This window comes from Sorex fumeus, unplaced genomic scaffold (genome assembly GCF_029834395.1).
Source record: "Sorex fumeus unplaced genomic scaffold, SorFum_2.1 ptg000002l, whole genome shotgun sequence".
Taxonomy (NCBI): Eukaryota; Metazoa; Chordata; class Mammalia; order Eulipotyphla; family Soricidae; genus Sorex; species Sorex fumeus.
In genome coordinates, this window is record NW_026606059.1 from 57,897,825 (window position 1) to 57,918,783 (window position 20,959).

General features: G+C 42.7%; 1 protein-coding gene across 2 annotated transcripts in view; it reads right to left on the reverse strand.

The window, feature by feature from the left end:
* Positions 1–1,028: 1,028 nt before the first annotated feature.
* TBC1D31 (TBC1 domain family member 31) overlaps positions 1,029–20,959 on the reverse strand; it is a 59,242-nt gene continuing 39,311 nt past the window's right edge. Inside the window, exons 12-22 of one of the 2 annotated variants that reach the window (XM_056109813.1) lie at positions 17,368–17,501; positions 16,876–16,962; positions 14,159–14,391; positions 13,435–13,587; positions 12,460–12,595; positions 10,907–10,999; positions 9,326–9,466; positions 7,659–7,853; positions 5,426–5,564; positions 3,317–3,412; positions 1,029–1,386 (exon numbers count right to left, since the gene is read on the reverse strand). In XM_056109813.1, the coding sequence (XP_055965788.1) occupies positions 1,253–1,386; positions 3,317–3,412; positions 5,426–5,564; positions 7,659–7,853; positions 9,326–9,466; positions 10,907–10,999; positions 12,460–12,595; positions 13,435–13,587; positions 14,159–14,391; positions 16,876–16,962; positions 17,368–17,501 (1,541 nt within the window). In that variant the 3' untranslated portion in view covers positions 1,029–1,252. Of the gene's footprint in view, positions 1,387–3,316; positions 3,413–5,425; positions 5,565–7,658; positions 7,854–9,325; positions 9,467–10,906; positions 11,000–12,459; positions 12,596–13,434; positions 13,588–14,158; positions 14,392–16,875; positions 17,056–17,367; positions 17,502–20,959 lie in introns of both variants that reach the window. The other variant, XM_056109804.1, reaches the window with a different exon arrangement.

Sequence of the window (20,959 nt, forward strand, 5' to 3'; positions counted from 1 at the left end):
GTATTACTGCTAACAAAAGATCTGAAACAGGTCAACAACTAGCAATGTACAAATGACTGGCAGAACCAAAGACTTTTTTCATTTTTTGTTTCGGGATCACAACTGGTGATCCTCAGGGCTTACTCCTGGTTCTGCTCAGAAATTACGCTGGGCTGGGGATTGAACCTGGTTTGGTTGTTTTCAAGTCAAATGCCCTGCCCACTATATTACTGCTACAGCCTCAGAATCACAGTATTTTAGAATTTGAATGCTTTTAAGATAAGCACTTTTCAGTTCATTAATTTCCATCATCTATGCATGTACACGTATATATAACATATATATACACATAATACATATACACACATTCATATATATTGTATTTTGTGACTTCCTTTTGCAAATATGTTAGCCTGACCATGAAGGTTTGTTGTAAATGAACTTGAAAAGGACAGAGAAGGCTGAGGAAAGTGGTCTTGGGAAACCAATGGCTTGCCTAATGAGAAAGCACTCGACTGAAAAGAACTTTGTTTATCATGAAGGACAGTGTGGAGACACTATCCTTTGTGTCTCCAGAGATACTTATAGGTACTGTATACCTACTAATATGTCAAGTAACAGGCCAGAAACTTGACACGCATTTTCTCATTAGACACACAGATCCATGAGGTTTGGACGAGAATCCCTCCTCTTAGAAAAGGGCTCAGGGAAGTGGGCTTCCCCGGGATGCTGATGCTGTGAGCGGCCACACAGAGCCACTGAGAGCTGAGAAGGGAGAGCCAGTGCTGGAGGAGAAGTGGGAGAGGCACAGCTGCGATGAGACTTGTGCGATGGCCGTTTCTGGGGGACAGGGAGGGGTAGGCTCGCCTTCGGGCTCTTCCACACCGTGGGGCTCCAGAGTCCTGAGATCAGGTTGAGATCCGGTTCTGCAGCTCTCTGGTTTTCCCAACACGCCCTGGTGTGAAAGTAACTCAGACTAGAGTTACTGAGGTGCACGGGGGATGCAGGAGACCGGGGAGAGTCTAGCACGGGCTTGAACAGCTTTCAAAAACTATTTTTTATTGTGAAAAGTGCAAGAAGCCATTTCGAAGTCAAAAAAGCAGCAAAATTAAATACAACCCATAATTATTATACATATACATATGCTTTTCTATACAAAAAGTTGACCTTTATAGGATTTAAAATAAATAAATCTAAAATAATCAGTGGCACTGATTGCCACATTGGAGTCTCTCTCTGCGTAGGATGGAGCTAAGCCTCTGCTGACGGTGTCCTATGCAGCTAAGAGATGGGACGTCCGATAGCGGTTTTGAGCCTGGGTGGCGAGTCTCTGGCGAAGGTTTCTCACTCTTTCCATCAGATCCTGCTCAAGGGCATCCCAATGGAATCTTCTTTGATTTATAGAAACTTGAAAACAAAATTTCAATTGATAAATAATGGGCAGTGGGGGTGGGGTGGGGTAATAAAAAAATCAGAAATCAGCAAGTTTAATATTCCTGTTAGTAAGGATTCAGCATTGATCTTACAGATAAAGGTTACGAAAATATCAATACGAAAATGAAGAAGGGGCATGCCAAGAAGCCCACACTGCAAACTGTAACACTATCACTTTTTCTCAATGTTTAAATATAGGAAATAAATCAAAAACTTTTAGTAGTGAGTCATCTAGGGAGAGTCCAGAATTAAGAGTAAAAGGGTACAGTGTGTCCAAGAATAACTTATTTGGCACAACTGAGGGCCTGGTGAATACACTGCTCTGAACCTTGGTTACAGATTCAAACAGCTTCAATTTTTAAAAAATATTTTTCCCTCAAAGGAATACATTCAACTTCTTTGTTTTGCTGCCAAAAGCTGAAACTTACCAAATGTTCTCAACTTAATTTTCACATTCAGGATGATCTGGGTAAGAGTTAAGTTCTGATATGTCAGAACAGAGAACAGTTGAGATCCTCTTGAGCTTTCATTTGACATCCCAGTGACTTTGGATTAGTTCAGAGTATGACACAGGACTTATAGATGCAAATAAGATTTAGGTTTTACACAACACTGAACTCTCCTGACACTGTAAAAAATTTGTGCTAAAAAAACTCAAAGAAAAACATTTCAACTAAAGAACTCAGCCAGAATCTTTTGTTCCCTCATCCCTTTTAAAACTCAATCATAAATCTTACTAGGAAAAAATTTCAGTTCCATTACAGACAAGCACTGTGTCTGTATTTTTGTGGTTGAAGTTTTTCTTTTCTTTTTTTTTTTTTTTTTTTTGGGTCAGGGGAGGGGACACACCGTTTGTGCTCAGGGCTTACTCCTGGCTCCAAATTCAGAAATCACTCCTGGTAGAACTGAGGGACCGTAAGGGTATAGGGGATCGAATCCAGGTTAGCATTGTGCAAGGCAAGCACCTGTACCCTACCGGCTGCGGGATCTCTCCAGTCTCTTGCAAAAATAAAGGAATAAAATCCTCCAGCGAATCATATCAAGGGATTAAAAGTCAGCAAATCAGGGTCCCGAGAGAGTACAGCAGGTAAGGGGTTATTTGCCTTACACATGGTCAACCCAGGTTCAATCACCCGCACTTTTTATGGTCCCGATGCACTGCCAGGAGTGACCCCTGAGTGCAGAGCCAGGAAGGACCCCTGAGCACTGCTGGGTGTTCCTCAAAAAACAAAACAACAAAAAAGCAACAACAAAAGAAGAACTAATCAGAGGTTGAGGAGAGAGTGCAGGGTTAAGGTGCTTGCCTTACATGTGGCTAAGCCTGGTTCGATCCCTGCCACCACCAGCAGCCTTACAGGTGGCAAACTCTGATTCAATTCCTGCATTCACCCTTGAGCACTGCCAGGATGTGGCTCAAACCCCTCCGCCTGGAAGAGTTCCGTGTCAGCTAACGAGCACAAGACCCCCAGAAACCCCGCCCAGTGCCCAGAAGATGTCTATTAGAGGGAGCCTGGGACAGAGGTGTGAAGGACATTCTCACACGTCTTCATTTTGAAAAGCAGAGCTGAGACTTTCTTTCCTCAGGCATGTCAAAAACAGGACCATGGCTGACTCAACTAGCCGGAAACTCTGTTGGGCCCCCAACTGTGCTTTCAAGGGGGCCGCGGTGCTGGTGGAACTGCATCAGGGTCTCCGGCAAACTGCCCCCACTGGGCACGGGTCTGATCCAGTTTTCCCTGCAGCTGGAAAGCTGAGAATTGAACGGCCTCTGCTTCAAGATCTTCATTATCAGTACCCCCAGGGGAAATGGCAACAACATGCTATAAATATACTTTTAAGACATCATCATGTTGAAACAGAGCTAGCTTTCAAGAAACAGAAGAAAGCCGGGTTGAAAACTTACCCTGCCTTGAGGACTCCATTTCGGAAATCTCATCGAGGTCAGAGGTTCTAGGCAAACTGCTGTAGGAGTCGGGTCTGATCTGGCACTTGGGTACGACTGTTAGAAAGACAGATGGGGGACTGAAACCTGATCATGAACAGCTTTGTAACTGTGTGTCTCACTGTGACTCAATTAAAAAAAATATATAAATTTTTTCTTTTTTTGGGGTCACGCCCAGCGATGCTCAGGGGTTACTCCTGGCTCATGCATTCAGGAACTACTCCTGGTGGTGCTCGGGGGACCATATGGGATGCTGGGGATCGAACCTGGGTTGGCCGTGTACAAGGCAAACGCCCTACCCGCTATCAATCCAGTCCTAAAAATTTAAAAAGTTCTAAAAAACGAGAGAGAGAGAGTGTAGAGGCCTTCATGAAGTCCAAATAAATGGTCCCAAGTAAATTTAAATTGCCCAGGACAGAAAGCCCATTCCTCTTCTTCTTTTTTGGATTTTGGCCCACATCTGGTGATGCACTGCTGGCAGTGTTTCAGGGACCATAAGCGATGCCAGGGGTTGAGTGCAGGTCGGCTGTGGAGTACTCTTTCCAGCTGCCGCCTTCCTCTATTCGGAGAACGCTGTCCCATTCAAAAGGCCAAGCCAGAGGATAATGTGGTCAGTGAGTCTCCCCTGGGCGGATGAAGGAGCATCTCGAAGCGACACCCTGGCAGGATCTCCTGAAGCAGAGAAGCCAGCGGCCTCCCCTGCCAATGGCGCCTCCTGCGCTTATACCACCATCACTGCTGTTTGGCGGTGTAATGGTACAAGCCCAGCGCCTCAGCCTCACACATGAGCTGCTGCTCCCCGACATTTCTTGGGAGAAGGGTGGAAGGGCATTATCAAGCAGGGTTCAGGGGATCCAGGATCAACTCCCAATGATTCTCAGCCAACAGGGTCGGCAGTTCAACAGAATCGACTGCCAGTCACTGGTGCAGGAAGCTAACCCGAGGCGGACAATAACATGCCTCTCGCTCAGTTTATTTGACTTCCTGTGCTCATTCATCTTAAAAAGCTGCATTTACATGGTTAAAAAAAGCTGCCCCACACCACGAAACTCTCGCTCTTTGAGAGCTGGAGCAACAGCACTGAGGGTAGAGCACATGCCTTGCACCTGGCATACCCGGGTTCGATCCCTGGCACCCCATATGATCCCCCAAGCCCCACCAGGAGTCACCCCTGAGCACAGGGCCAAGAGTAAGCCCCCGAGAGCACTGCTGAGTGAGGCCCAAACACAACAAGAAACTTTCACTCTCTGAAACCAACCCCTTGGTTCTCTAAGGCCTAGCAAATTCACCCCTGGTCCAGGGCGGGGGAGCTGGCTCAAAGGGCCGGGGTGCTTGTGCCCTAGGTGTGGTCCATCCCCCCCATCCGTGCTCCCTAGAGGACCACCAGGACAGGGCCCCTAGGAAATAGCCAATCTTCACACATTCGCCTTTTTAAAAAATGACTATGAAACACAATTCTCTCACTGGTAAAATTTAAGAAGTGGAAAATGTTCTATGCTGGGAAGATATCATGGGGGCGCAGGGGATGAATGCAGGAAGACTACTGATGAGGGAACAGGGGCCGGAGTGATAGTGCAGTGGAGAGGGTGTTTGCTCTGTATGCGGCCAACTCGGGTTCAATCCTCGGAATCCCATGCGGTCCCACCGTGCAAGGCAGGAGTAATTCCTGAGTGCAGAGCCAGGAGTAACCCCCGAGCACTGCTGGTGTGATCCAAAAAGCCCCAAACAAAACAAAATAACGAGGGAACATTTTTTGCCCTTTTGTTCTCGATTTGTGGGTTTTCTTGGGGGGGAGTGTAGGGGAGAGACACACCCAGCAGTGCTCAGAACTGAAGGGCTCCCACATACAAAGCTAGTGCTCCAGCCTTCTGAGCCATCTCTCTGGAGTGGCCTTTGGAGCAGTGTTTTAGCGAACCCACTTCCTCATCCTCCTTTTTTGGAGGGGGAAAAAAAAAGAAAGTGACAATGTTCAGCTTCCAATGAATACACTTCGGGATTTACTCACACGAATACAGGCTCTAGGAAGAGACCGAAACCTGTCAAGTTCCAAAGGCTTTCAGGAACACTCACCTCCCTCCAGTGGGTGTTCTGCATGTTCTATAGAATCCTTCAACTCCTTTTCTAGAAATCGCTTTCTCAAGGCATCGGAGACAGCAGACTCTTTCTTTTCTGATTTCAAGTAGAAGTCTTTTTCTTCAGCTTCTTTCCACTAGACACCAAGGGTGGAGGTGGGGAGGGAGGAAAAACCCCATCAAAGCTGTGATAATAGGGGGCTGGAGAGATAGCACAGCAGGTAGGGCGTTTGCCTTGCATGCGGCCAACCTGGGTTCGATTCCAGCATCCCATATGGTCCCCTGAGCACCGCCAGGAGTAACTCCTGAGTGCAGAGCCAGGAGTAACCCCTGTGCATCACCAGGTGTGACCCAAAAAGCAAAAAAACAAAACAAAACAAAACAAACCCCCCCCCCCCAAAAAAACAAAAAACTGTGATGCCAGACACAGTAACAACAAAGTCTCCAATGGAGACGTTACTGGGCCCGCTCAAGCAAATCAAGTGATAATATAAGTTCCCAGTATGGAGCTGCGTGGCACGGAGGGGTTGTCTACTCTCAGGCGAGGCTGGATGCCAGCTAGGGGCTCTGGAACAACCTTGGGGGGCTGGAGCGACAGCACAGCGGGTAGGGTGTTTGCCTTGCACACGATCGACCCAGGCTTGATTTTCAGCATCCCATATGGTCCCCCGGGCACCGCCAAAAAAGCAAAATAAAATAAAATAAAATAAAGTAAAAAATAAAAAAAAAACCTTCGAATCACGGGCGTTTCTGACACAGCACACAAACAAGCATTGGTGTGCATGCCGTGTCGGCCCCAAATGCCCCCACCACTGAGCACATTCATTGCAACACAGCTCCCACCTCAAATTCTGGGATCTAGTTAAACATTCGTAGCGGCTGGAGACGTGGTACAGTGGGTAGGGTGTTTGCTAGTAGTAGTATTCCGCAACTGTGTTTGTCTTATGAATGATGTGCCTTAATAATAAAAGACCATAAAATATTAAGTCCTCAAAAGTCCATTTTCTGTGTCCTCTTCAAGCACAGAATTCCATTTTTATTTGGAGTGCTAATGCTTTCTGCTAAAAATATTACATATCTCAACATCTTGTGCAGTAAAATATGACTAAAAATGTAACACGAACTGGAAAAGAGCGAAAATAAGTTGCTTTGGCTGGAATTCTGAGTCATTTGTATTTCTACTCTACCTTCTTCCTGTGACCTGGAATATATATCATCCTGCCTTGGGTCACTATATTTTGAATTTTAGTATGAGAAGCTATTCCTGGCTATTCAGTATCTTTTATGTTGTAAGCATAAGAAGTGCCATTTGTGGAGTATAAAACATAACATGAGGCTGACACCTAAGGTGAGTAGATACATGGGACAGATAGATTGCTCCCAATCTATGAGCCTGGGAAGCCTGCCTCATGAGCAAAGGGGAGAAGGCAGCTGGAATAGAGAAGGGATCACTAAGAAAAAGATGGCTGGAGGAATTGGTTGGGATGGAAGATGTATGCAGAAAGTAGATAAAGACCAAACATGATAACCTCTCAGGGTCTGTATTGCAAACCATAATGCCCAAAATTAGAGAGTATGGGGAATATTGTCTTCCATGGAGGCAGGGGGAGGGTGGGAAAGGGTGGGGGGTATACCGGGGGTATTGGTGGTGGGGAATGTACACTGGTGGGGGGAAGGGTGTTTGATCATTGTGTAACTGTAACCCAAACATGAAAGCTTGAAACTATCTCATGGTGATTCAATTAAAAAAAAAAACATAAGGAGTGCTGTAAATTAATGATATTAAATAATACGGCAGAACAAGTTGAGAGTGAAGTTGAGATAGATGTTAACGAGAAAGATGCTTAGCCATTTTACTTTTGATGTTTAACTGTTTTAGTATAGCTCCAATGAGAGTGCAGAGTTCTTCTCTGCGCATAATCAATCTATCAAAATAAGATCATCTTTTTTTGGTGGGGGGCCGCACCCAGTGGTGCTCAGGGCTTATTCCTTGCTCTGTGTTCACAACAGGGGTCACTCCTGGCAGGTATCATATGAGGCGCAGGGGATCAAACCTGGGTCAGGCACATGTAAGGCAAACTCTGGATCTGCTGTTCTATCTCTCTGGCCCCCAAATAAAATAATCTCTGAAGATCTATTCCAACAGAAATTGGCTGGAAGCACCCTCTATATGTTATGAACATGTAACACTTAAGGGCTTAAAAACAAGAAGTTGCTAAGACCATTCTTACCTTTTCAGCTTCATGCCCCATCATTGCATTTAATACTTCTGATTCTTTCTTTCTGTTTTCCCGAAGGAGTCTGGCTATTTCCCGGTAACATTCATTTCGCTGTAGATCATCACATCTTTGTTTATGTAAAGCTTGAATTCGACAGTCATTATTTAGACATGCTTGTTCAGCTTTTGCCAAATTTTCTTCAATTAACTAAGAAATGTTTGTAAATTTCGGAAACAAGGTTAGAGTCTCTGAAATGATGGTACATCCATTCACTGCACCCACATTGTCCAGGGTAGCTCTGTGACCCCGATCCTCTACTAAAATCTCTCAAGCTTATTGGCTACCACTCCCTTTTCAACCCCTCCCCCCGCAACTCCTATTTCAGGAGAACAAACAGAAAGTGCCCCTAGATCAGCCCAGTGTCCTGGGGAAGTGGTGCCAGCACCACTTTGGGAATCAGAATATTTAAAACAAATTGACCTCTGGGTTCCATCACAAACCAATTCAATCAACTCTTGGGGCACCTGACTGGTACTTTTAGAAAGTTCTTCAAGTGACTCTAATGTTGAGCCAAGGTTGAGAACTTCTAGGTTAAGGCATGGGTGGAGGTGGGCGATTCTCCCTATTTCCCACTTCCAACAGAACTCGGCTCTGAAGAGCACATGCAGGTTGAAAAATGGCCTAGCAGGGAAAACGTGCAGGATTTTCATGCAGGGACCAGACAAGAGGCTGAGAATAGAGCAGGAAGGCAGGAACTGTGACATTATTCCCGGCTTGGGGACCACAGTCGGCCCCAGGCAGACAAGTTTTCTTGAAAGGATAAATAGCGACACATTCTTTCTTGCAGTTCTCCTATTCCATTTTAATTCACTTAATATCTCTGAAAGGATAATCCACAAGAGATTCTATAAAACAATTCATGAAAATTTCTTAAACGTTCACCATGAACCATACCCCCTAATTAGGAATAAAAAAATATTTAGTAAAACCAACTTTTGGACAGAATTTCCAATATTCATTTGCCATCCTGAGTTATGCTGTTTCATTAAATAAAGGTCGGTATTATTCTAGAGAATACACTCTGGCAATTTCTGAGACATGGCCGAACACTTTAATTTATAAAGGTACTATTTCCTTTGCATGTTCTTCCAGGTCTTTATATTCTCAAAGAGTATAAAAGGCACATGCAGATGGCTATAAATGAAGTGACCTTAAAAAGAATATGAGAGGGGATGGGTCTTGGAGCATTATATAACCGAAACCCAATCATGAACAACCTTATAACTCCGTATCTCACTGTAAGTCAATTAAAAAAAAAACTTAGGAAAAAAAATAATGTGAGAGTCTGTGAGAGTCTAGGAACTTTGATGACTGAAGTAAAGGAAATGAATGAACTGAGCCTGAGAGAGCAAGGTGTTGATTTTTGTATTCTAAAAGGCTGATAGAACTTTTCTTTTTCCCTTTTTGGGTCACACTCGGCGATGCACAGAGGTTACTCCTGGCTCTGCACTCAGGAATTAGTCCTGGCGGTGCTCAGGGGACCATATGGGACGCTGGGAATTGAACTGGGGGTGGCCGTGCGCAAGGCAAAGGCACTACCCGCTGTACTATCGCTCTAGGCCATGAGAGACAGAACTTTCCCCTGCCACAGAGACATGCTCGATTAGCCTGATTTTTACCTTCTGAGTGTCGTGGCTCCGCGTTTGATTTGTGTCTATCAGTCTGTGGAACATGTCTTGTTCCAGATGCACTTTTCGTCTGTAGGCATCTGCATCGTCTCTCATTTCTTTTGCAATGGCCTCTTGGTCACTATTAAGAACCTGTTAGGAAATGGTGGGGAAAAGCAACAAGCCCGCCAAAGTGCAGCAGCAGAGCCGTCCTAGTAGACAGTGTGACTTTCCCCCAGAATATGGAGAATGGGAAAAACAATGAAGTGAGGCACCTATTTATATATTTATATTCAAATAATCACTAACCTGAAGCTAAAAGCCTGACTTTAAGGGATCTCGAGGAAGAAGGGAAAATAATGTTGCTTTCAACATTTAATGAGTAACAAAATGTTTGTCCTTAGTAGTCCTTAATAGTTTAATTCACAAAGCTTCTTTTTGTTAGTTATCATGAAAACTGAATTTTATGTACTAAGAAGGTGCTTGCTAATTCAAATTGAGAAGATTCAGATTCAGATTTAAAGTATCATCATAGGACACACAAACAAACCTCGGACCCGAGCAAATTCCTACAGAGATAGAGATGGTCCTAGACTTTGCAACAGAGACATTATATTCCATCCAAAACGAACAATACAAAACACATTGTCTAGCATTGCCTTTTTGGCAGGTATGAGTGGTGGTGGGTCTGGTCTCGAAATAGCGAAGGTAACTAAAGAAAGAGAGTATTGTGCAAATTGTCTGCCACACAGGCAGGGGGGAGGTGTGGAATGCGGCGGGGAGTGGTGGGGTGGTGGTGGTAATGGGGATTTTGGTGGTGGATAATGTGCACTGGTGAAGGGATGGGTGTTGGATGACTGTATGATCGAAACTCAAACATGAAAGCTTTGTTACTGTACCTCACGATGAATCAATAAAAAAATAAATAAACAAAATAAAGTATAATCATATACAGTGGGAAGGGCGCTTGCCTTGCACCTGGCTGACCTTAGTTCAACCCCCAGAGCTCCATATGGTCACCCAGCCAGGAGTGACCACTACGCACGGTCAGGAGTAAGCACTGGGCACCACCAGGTGTGGCCCTCAAATTTAAATCCCAAATAAATAAATACGAAGTATTTTGCAGCTCTTGTTTTAGAAGGTCCTGGTGAAATATTTAGATAAATTTGCAGTCACTATAACACAGATAGAAGAAAACTTAGAAAGTGGGCAGAAGATCCTGAGGCAAAATCTGGGCTCACATCTGGTGCTTCAGACAACCAGACTCAAATTGCTAAAAAGAAACATGAATTAAAGAAATGTAGTAAACTGCACATTGAAACATTGTGGCTTCCAGTGAATTCTATGAAACAGTATATTCTGCTAAAAAAAAAAAAAGAAAAATGAACACTGAAAAGTCATAAATATAATCTACAAAGAATATGGATAAGTCCTATTTCCCCCTTGGGGTTGGCTTGGTTTTGGGGGCCACAGCCAGCTTGGGGGGTCCTTTCTGCAGTATTTGGGGACAAGATGAGGAAGCCGCTATTTCACCCTGTGCACTGTCTCCCTGCCCACCCTTCTCTGTTAACACTGGAATTAGCTGATTTATACCTTTTCATACAGTCTCTTCTGTGATTCAAGTTCCAGATGTTTCATTTCTATGTCTCTGGCTGTTGTAGTAATTTCCCGATCTCTCATTTGTACCTATGACAGAACCAAAGAGAATGGAAAAAAAAATAATTTGTGTTAAAGAGGCTAATTAATCCTGTAACAATATATTCAAAGTATTTAAAAAGCGATTTGGTCTTTAGAGTAAGTGATAGTATATATCAACATGCACTGTGGAATCTAGGAATAATTTTCTAAATTTTCTAAAAAAGAAAGCAGAATTACCATATGCTCCATCTACCCAGACTGGGAGAACAGATGGTATTTCTTAACCACATTACATTAGCCAGTATTAAAAGTTAGAAAAACCTGCACAATTTATATCTGGAGCAGATAAAAATATAGAACTCTTACTCTTCTTATATACAACATGCATTTAATGTTCTTCCCCCCACCCCCAATTTCTATAATTTAAAAATTTGGTTCGGAAAGTAGAAATTCCAAGTTTAAATTTACTGTGGGCTATCAACATGCTTGAATTCAGTTAAGTTAGAATTCACCTTTCTTTAAAATTTGGTTACTTGAAAGTTTTTTGACTGTTATACACGAGTGTTTGGATTAGGCATTTTTAAGACATCCCCACCCCCCACCAAAAAAAAAGGGCTAAAAACAAACAAAAAGACCATGTGGTGAGGGACCTGTGATAGTATAAGGGTTAAGGCACTTGCCTTGCATGCAGCACTACATATGGTTGGTTCCCGAGCAGTGACTGCCAGGAATGATGCCTGAATGCAGAGTCAGAACTAAGGCCGAGGCACCGCCGGGTGTGGCCCAAAATAAACACCCCAGACCACCTCCCCAGCCCCTCCAAAAACTATGTAGAGAAAATAAACCTATGCTTTTGGTAAATACAGGAAACTAGGACTGTAATTATTCCTTTCACTATGGATAAACATCAAAAAATTAGAAAACCTTTAACTCATAGGATAAAATTTGTGAAAAGTGAAAAAGGTCCATTTTAAACTCCCTAAATATTCATTCATATTGGAATTTTTTTTTTAATACTGGCCATGTATAAATGTTCATGTTAAAAAAGAACACTTCCCAGGGACCAGAGCAATAGTGCAACAGGAAGGTGCTTGCTTTGCATGCAGGTGACCCCGTTTTGATTCCCGGCACTACATATGGCCCGCAAGCCCAGTCAGAAGTGAGCCCTGAGCACAGAGCCAGGAGTAAGCACTGAGCACCCCCAGGTATTGCCAAAAAGCAATAAACAAACAAACAATCAAAACAAAAAAACCCCAAAAAGCAATCCCCCAAACAACCATTTCTCTTTCACAATTAGCTCAGTGGTTAAATGATACATTTCTTCTTTTCCCAGGCATTTAAAAAATATTTAACTATAAATGAGATACAGAAGTAACTAAGAATAGCCAAGGGGAAAAGTAAGTAAAACTCAGTGGGCTACTTAGTATCCACTGTGAACTCTGGGAATAACACTGAACTTGGAGGTGAGAGTAAAGGGCTCCACAAGAGCTCCCAAAAGCACCCTGCACCTTTCTGTCAATTTCATCCTCCAGTCTTCTGAGTTGCATTTCCTGCTGATCCTGCTGAAGCTTCAGCATGCGCCTTCGTGTGGCATCTTGCAAGTGCATTTCCTTCACTTTCAGTTCTCTTTTCACAGCTGCCAGTCTTTGACAAAAACAAAACAAACAGACTAAAAACATACCCAGGGGAACAATAAAAACATTTCCTAATAAGGAGGTAAAATGATATGCAGGATACCCTTTCAGTACCAGCATTGCAAAAGAGAGAGAGAGAGAGAGAGAGAGAGAGAGAGAGAGAGAGAGAGAGAAAGTAGAGAGAGAGGGAGAGAGAGCGAGGGGGGAGGAGGGAGAGGGAGAGGGAGAGGGAGAGGGAGAGAGAGAGGAGAGAGAGAGAGAGAGAGAGAGAGAGAGAGAGAGAGAGCCTCAAAACCAGATGAGGGAGGGGGGCGGGAGAGAAACTGGGGACACTGGTGGTGGGAAATGTACACTGGTAAAGGGTGAAGGGATGAGTGTTGGAACACTATATGACTGAAACTTAATCATGTACAATTTTGTAACTGTAAATCTCATGGTGATTCCATTAAAAAAAATTCCCAACAGTGATTTATATGGAGCACATTTCACAATTTTTATAATATGCCTTATAAAACCTGACTTAAATGACTAGCGGGCTACAAGCCATTGGCTTCATAGCTCACAAGCACTGTTTTGGGGGTTGCTAAGGGGCACACCCAACAGTTGCTTAGGGCTTGCTTTCGGTCTGTGCTCTGGGATCACTCCTGACAGGGCTCAGGGGACCGACTCTATGGGATGCTGGGAATCCGATCCAACTGTGCGCAGGGCAAGAGCCCAACAAGCCCATTTTTTAAGAACAGCAGTGTAAGTTGGGTTCTTTCTAATGAGTATTTGCTTGACAGAATACCACAGGCAGGAATATTAGAGGCAGTCCTTTTTTTACAATGAGCAGAAGGCAGTGAAATGCACCTCTCTCTCTGCTGGATCATCCTTTCCTCCTCTTGTAAGAGCATTTCTCTTCTTGCTTCCTCAGCTTTACGAAGCTGTTCTTGCTTTTGGTACCAAGCTTCATCTTCAACCCTTTGTTGGTCAACTTCAGCCCGCATATCTTCGACTGTCTGCCTTAAAGATATGGTTTTTTTTTTTATTGTGACAGCAAAACACCAATGGGAAGACCCATTTGTTGGTTTAAGAACAGCCCTCCCACACACAATGTGCATGCTTATTAATATGTGTGACTCTATGTCTAGATGTAAGAATAAAATATCTTAAAGAGTATTCCAAGCTCTCAAAGTCTGATTTTATTAAAATACCTACTAACATGGGCCGGAGCAATAGCATAGTGGGTAGGGTATTTGCCTTGCATGCGGCCAACCTGGGTTCAGTTCCTCAGCCCCTCTCAGAGAGCCTGGCAAGCTACCGAGAGTATTCCACTTGCACAGCAAAGCCTGGCAAGCTACCCATGACATATTCGATATGCCAAACACAGTAACTACAAGTCTCACAATGGAGACATTACTGGTGCCTGCTCGAGCAAATCAATGAACAACCGCAGGACAGTGACAGTGACCTACTAACACACACTTCTCATACAAATCTGTCTTGTTTAGAGTTATAAAAGACTGTTTCTTTCTGACCAACAAAACAAAAACAAACAAACAAACAAAAAAAACTCCACCTAACCCATAATTACCTCTCTCTTAAGAAATCTAATTCATCGTTCCTTATTCTTTCTCGTTCTTGTGTCTGATAGTCCACAATGAATTTTGGATACTGATTAAACACTGGATACTGCCCTTTGGTCAGTGCCACAAAGACATTGAGCATTTTGTCTGGATGGAGGTCAGCAGGAGTGGTGGCCATGAGACGGTAAGCTTCTCGGATGACCGCACTTATGTCCAGGTTATTCCGGTGGTGAAAAAAGTACTGGAAGAAAACTTGACATTTAAGTCGAGGGTTATATAACAAAGAAATTATGAAGTAAACTTAAATTGAAGAGAATTTCTTTTTTTTTTCTCCTTTTTTTTGCCATACCCATGGTGCTGAGGTGCTGAGGGCTTACTCCTGATGGATCTTGGGGGACCACAGGTGGTACCAGGGAACAAATCCAGGTTAGCTACACACAAGGTGAGCACCCTATCCACTGTACTATATTGCTCTGGCCCCACTGTTTCTGTGAATTGGAGGTTGTAAAAACTTAAAATGAAAGTTCAATATCATATTTTCTTTTCTCTCTTTTTTTTTTTTTCTTTTTTGGGTCACACCTGGTGATGCTCAGTCAGGGGTTACTCCTGGCTCTGCACTCAGGAATCACTCCTGGTTGTGCTCGGAGAACCATATGGGATGCTGGGAATCGAGTCCCGGTAGGCCACGTGCAAGGCAAACACCCTACCCGCTGTACTGTCACTCCGGCCCGTCAATTTCATATTTTCAATGTGTTAAAATTTCCCAACTTTATTATGAGCTTTTGAAATAACACCTGAAAAGTAACTCATTAAGGACTGGCGGGCTGGAGAGATAGTACAGTGGCACTTGTGTGCTGTCAACCTGGTTCGATTGCCGGCATCCTGAGCCCCACCAGCGTGGAGCCACACTGCCAGTGTGGCCTGAGAACCAAAACACCTGATCTTGTATACATAGATTTATTAGACTCAAAACTTAGGCTTTCTTAAATAGAATACTTCAACAGTGAAAAAAAAAATTTTTTTTTTTTTTTGCGCTTTTTGGGTCACACCCAGCAATGCTCAGGGGTTACTCCTGGCTCAAGCACTCAGGAATTACTCTTGGTGGTGCTCAGGGGACCATATGGGATGCTGGGAATCAAACCCGGGTCGGCTGTGTGCAAGGCAAATGCCCTGCCCACTGTACTATCGCTCTAGCCCCTGAAAAAAGAATTCTATACTTGAATCTTTTCCCTTTCCATTTCCAAAATAATTTTTTTTTTTGGCTTTTTGGGTCACACCTGGCAATGCACAGGGGTTGCTCCTGGCTCTGAACTCAGGAATTACTCCTGGCGGTAGCTCAGGGGACCATATGGGATGCTGGGAATCGAACTCGGGTCGGCCGCGTGCAAGGCAAATGCTCTACCTGCTGTGCTATCACTCCAGCCCCTCCAAAATAATTTTTAAACAAAAATAGGAGCCACAGCTGTCCATGCTGAGTGCTGAGGTTCTGCACACACCAGCAACAATCAGAACAGTGATGCGCAGGGACCACCAAAATCAATCTGAATAGAAACCAGTCTCTGAAAATAAAATAGTTCGATTTAAAAAAAATCTAAAATAGTCACATTCTTTTTTCTGCTATCAGATCTGGATATATATATATATATATATATATATATATATATGTATATATATGTGTGTGTATCTTGTGAACATAAAATAAAATAAAGTTTGATAGGCGCCACAAAAGACATCACCAACAAACAAGCCAACTTCATTCATCCTGTCTCCCAAAGAACTTCTGACAAAACACCTGTTGAGACGCAGATGTGGCTCACATGTGTGAGGCCCCGAGTTTGATTCTTAGCAGCAGCAGCGCGCACACACACACACACCCACACACACACACACACACACACACACACTCTTTCTCTCTCTCTCGGGTGTTTTTTTTTTTTCTGTCACTTTCCCAGCAAGTTGTACAATTCTCAATTATAATTCTGCATGTACAAGAAGTGTCCAGGTGTCCAGATCATCTAGACCTGTGGGTCACTGATTAAAAATAAATAAATCATTCATGTAAGTTAAAAAAAATCATTCATGAATAAAAAACACCTATTAAAAATCAAAATAAAAATCAAAAGCTCAAAACTCAAGTATCTTTTTTCCTTACTGAAGTTCTGATTTTGTTATTTATGCCTGTTTTATTTTGCTTTGGGGCACACACCCAGTGTTGGTCACTTCTCACTCCTGGCTCTGCACTCAAGGTGCTTAGGGGATCAGATGGGGTGTTGGGGATCAGACTTGGGTCAACTGTATGCAAAGCAAGAGCCTTAACCCCTGTACTGTGTCTCTGGCCCTGAAGCTCTGATTTAACACAAACCTTCTGCTGTAATTTGCCTATTGCCTGTCTACAAATGATGCAAGGGGTAAGGATGGGGTGCAACTTGTTTTCCACAACAGTCCCACCACCTAACACTGGAAGCAGTCAATGGAATTTTCCATGAAATTAACAAAATTGGGGCTGGACTGATAGCACAGTGGGTAGGGCATTTGCCTTGCATGTGGCCGACCCGGGTTTGATTCCCAGCATCCGATACAGTCCCCTGAGCTACTGTCAGGAGTAATTCCTGAGTGCAGAGGCAGGAGTAACCCCTGTGCATCTCCAGGTGTGACCCCAAAAGCAAAAAAAAAAAAAAAAAAACACCAAAATTTGCAAACAACCACTTAAGCAAAGGATACTCACCTCAAAATCATCTTTAAGATTGCAGTGCAACAAAGGAGTCCTAGAACATATGTTGTAGGCCACAACAGCGATCAGGAGGAATGACGGCTGGTTGGAAAAGATGTTATCAAATAATTTTAGCCACTCCTCTCTTGTCAGGACTTCTGAGAACACAGTTTCCAGAAGAGGCCATGCATACAACTGAAGTAAATAAGAAATGGTTAGTTTTCTAGGGAAAACTTGGAGTCACTGCTAATAAGCTCTTATGCTGGAGCTCTTCAAGTCATTAAAAATGTAATTACGAAGAGAACTACCTTAAATCTGGACCCTTCCTTACAGATTTTCACGAAAGCAGTTTAATGAAGAAAAAGAATGGGATACTGTTAAAAATATACAAAGTGATGTATGCTGATTTTACTATACTTTTTGAAGAAAATATTGCTTTATTTTCACCAAACCTGGCGCTAGCTTCCAAAATTGGTCAATGCATTCTAACAGTCTTACCCATCTTACCTGGGCTGTTATATTATGATTTATGAAGTGTTGCAGCAATTCCTTGTCATGAAATGCCAAAACATTTTCAATCATACTGAGAATATTGATAGGAGGGTTAGGAAAATATTCAAACCAGTGCTGGCACCAATTGACTACGAAGAAAAAAGGAAAAATTCTCTTTACTTTTCTGTATTATCATAGCATGCAGTTACTATTAAACATATCCATGACATCTTTCAACATGCCCATGAATAAAATATGACTCTCTAATTCTACACAACAGATTTTAAAATCCAGCATATTAACATAGTATTTCACATTTACAGAAATTTGCTGGTTTCCTCAGAGCAGTCAATGAGAAGTGTTAATGAGAACATACATGACCAAGGACAATGCCTCAGGGGTGTGTGACCCTGGTGTGAATTCCCCCAGCACTGCCAATAACAATAACAATAACAAACACAAAACAGACACACAAAACTTCCCACAAGACTCCTGGTCTTAGATACAAGGCATTTGCCTCCTGCTGATATGTGCACTTCAAGGATTTAAATTTCTCCAGGTTAACAAGATGACCCTTCTAAAAGTTTCCTATTTTTTTTTAATGTGTCATCAATGTTCAATGTCATCTTCTTAAATATACAAAAAAAACAGACCTAGGGGCTGGAGTGACAGTACAGCTGGTAGGGTGTCTGCTTGCACACGGCCGATTCAGATTTGATTCCCAGCATCCCATATGCTCAGGGGACTGAGCACTGCCCGGAGTAATTTCTGAGTGCAGAGCCAGGAGTAACTCCTGAACATCGCTGGGTGTGACCCCAAAACAATAAATAAATAAATAAGTACATACATACATACCAGACCTAACTATAATTAGAAAAGTTTAGGGAAAAAAATTCAGTTACACTCTGATATAACCATAACAATACATGAAAACAAACGGTTTTATGGTATACTTTTACCCAGTCAAGGCTGCGATTGCATTTTCAAAGTCCCAGTTCCTAAAAAACACGGGCCATTCTATAGCTATGCAGTAAGTAACCATCAGGATGAGTTTCAAATCTTGCTTCAGTAAACTTGACTTTGAAAGCTGGCCAGCGGGAAGCAAGCAGGATCCAATCCACACCAGAGGCTGACTTTAACTCACTTTCTAGCCAGAACATTCCTCTTCAGAAACCTAGTGAGATCTTGTTTTGCTCAATTAACACCACAACTCTCCTTAATTTTCACTCTGGTTTATTTTGAATTTTGAACTGTGGTCTCATTCTTTGACAACCACACCCCTTTCACAAATTAAGAGTTTTGTTCAAGGCTTTGATCAGCAAGAATTGGCTTGCATGTGGGTTTTAAGATTCTGCCAATTGTAGAATTGTTGTTTTATTTATTTTGAAATCTGAGTTAATAATTAAGTCACAAATAACATTTTGGCAAAGGCTAAGCTTTAAAAGACATATTTTCACTTCTTTAGCTGAAGCTCCTAGGCAAGTAACAACAGAGGTCTCAGAGTTCTGTAACCTCAAGGACTGCATTCTACATCACCTTGAAAGAGCGCCAAGGCAGGATCTTTCCCAGACTCCAACTGGCTGGCACCTTGATTTCAAGCTTGAAGTACAGTGAGCAAAGCCTCAGAAGACCCTGATGGATTCTTGACCTATAGAACTATGAGACAGTTCATAAAAGGACTGCTGCTGGAGACTGCAGAAGGTTTCAGAGCACTAGGAGATGAATAATATCAGAGTGGTTTTTCCTTTTCTTTTTTCTTTTTTTTGTTTTTTATGTTTTGGTCTGGAATTTGCAGGTTGTTTGGGTTTGGGTATGAATACTTGAAAGCACTGCCGGAAACTTCCCCACATGCAAGTTTCCTCTCATTAAAGACCACCTCAGATTCCACAACCTGCAGGACTCTTTCTCCCTATAGTTAGCCTTTTTCACTAGCAGTGGTAGTCATGGTTGAAGAACTCCTTTATTTTGTTGGTGAGTGAAAGGAGTGGTAAGGAATATGAGGAAAAAACTGGGTTCTAAATGATATTTACTAAGAACCTACTAGGTTTCTGGGAATTTTTGAAACACCACCCACATGCACAAAACCCTGATTTTCCAACTAATCTTCCTCATTAGCACACACAGTCAGTAACCATTGCTGATTCTTCCTATTCTTCTTGGTGTTACCACCACAAACTAAAGGTCCAAGGTCCTCAAGAGGAAACAGAAATAATGATTGATGGGCGATCTTTCAGTAAACCTGAACAATTTCTTCCTGGTCACAAGAGACTCTATGAGAGCTTCAAAAGGACTTTTATACATATATTCCAAATTATACAGAGGTTAATCTCTCTTCAAAACTTCTCACACCAACTTGGGCTGCATTTCTGAAACCAGAACAATGGCTTTTCTCTAAGTGCTAACATTTAGCTGCAATTTCCTGTATAAACTGAATTCAAGACCCCTGATGAATATCATGGTTCATCCATACTTACTCGTGCTGAGAGTTTGGGATTTTTCAAGAATTCAGATTTTAGATTTTTAAGATTTTAGATTTTAGTTTTAGAAGTTAAAACCTATTTTCCTCGGGGGCTGGAGAGATAGTACAGTGGTTAAGGTGCTTGGTCAAGGTGCTTGCCATGCACAGAGCTAACCTGGGTTTGATTTTCCGACACCCCACACAGTCCTGAGCCTCTCCAAGAGTAATCCCTAAGCCAGGAGTAAGCCCTGAGCACTGCTGGGCATGGTCCCGAAACAAAACAAATAAGCTTATTTCTTAAATATGCAATTATACTTTTGCTACAGCAAAGTTTTACTGTGGATGAATAGTTTTGGATACCTAAGTTTGATATAGTGTTTCTTTCCCATACAGAAAATCTGTACCAATTCATCTCTAATTTCCCATTCCTTACCTACCCCTACCCTCTATAAAGTTAGTAAATTTCCATTCAATTATGAATTTGTCCTTTTGCTTTTAGGTTATTTCCCCAAGCATGTTTTTTAAGGTCATCTGAGTTGTACTCTTTTTTTATGGCTGAATAATACTCCTCTCTGTGTGTGTGTGTATGTGTGTGTGTGCGTGCGCGCACACACAGGTATTTGTACCACTGACCCAATTATCTGTTAATGGACATAGGGATACTTCAAACTTTTTCAGGTGTGGGAGGAAGGGAATCCCACTGCAGTGCTCAAGCTACAACTGGTAGTTCTTAGGGAATCACATGGTGCTGAGTATGGAATCTGGGGTCTCTGCTTGCCAGTCATGTGCTCTAGCACTTTGAGCTATCTCTCTGGCTGTTTCCAATTTCTAGCGCGCGTGAATTGTTTAGATTGCTTATTTACAAGAATCTGTTTAAGTCTATTTTCAGTTCTTTGGGGTTTATCCCAAGGAGTGCAACTTCTGGGTTAAATAGCAATTCCAGGTTAACTTTGGAGAAAGTGCCAAGCTATTTCCCCCACAACAAATGCACGATTTATACTAGCAATATACACAGGTCTCTGTTTTTCCCTCATCACTGCCAACACTTGCCATTTTGTGTCTGTATTTTGCTTTGCTTGCCCTTTGACATTACAGTCCTTCCAGTAAGTAGGAAATATTTCATTGTGGCTGTTTTGCACCTCCTTCATG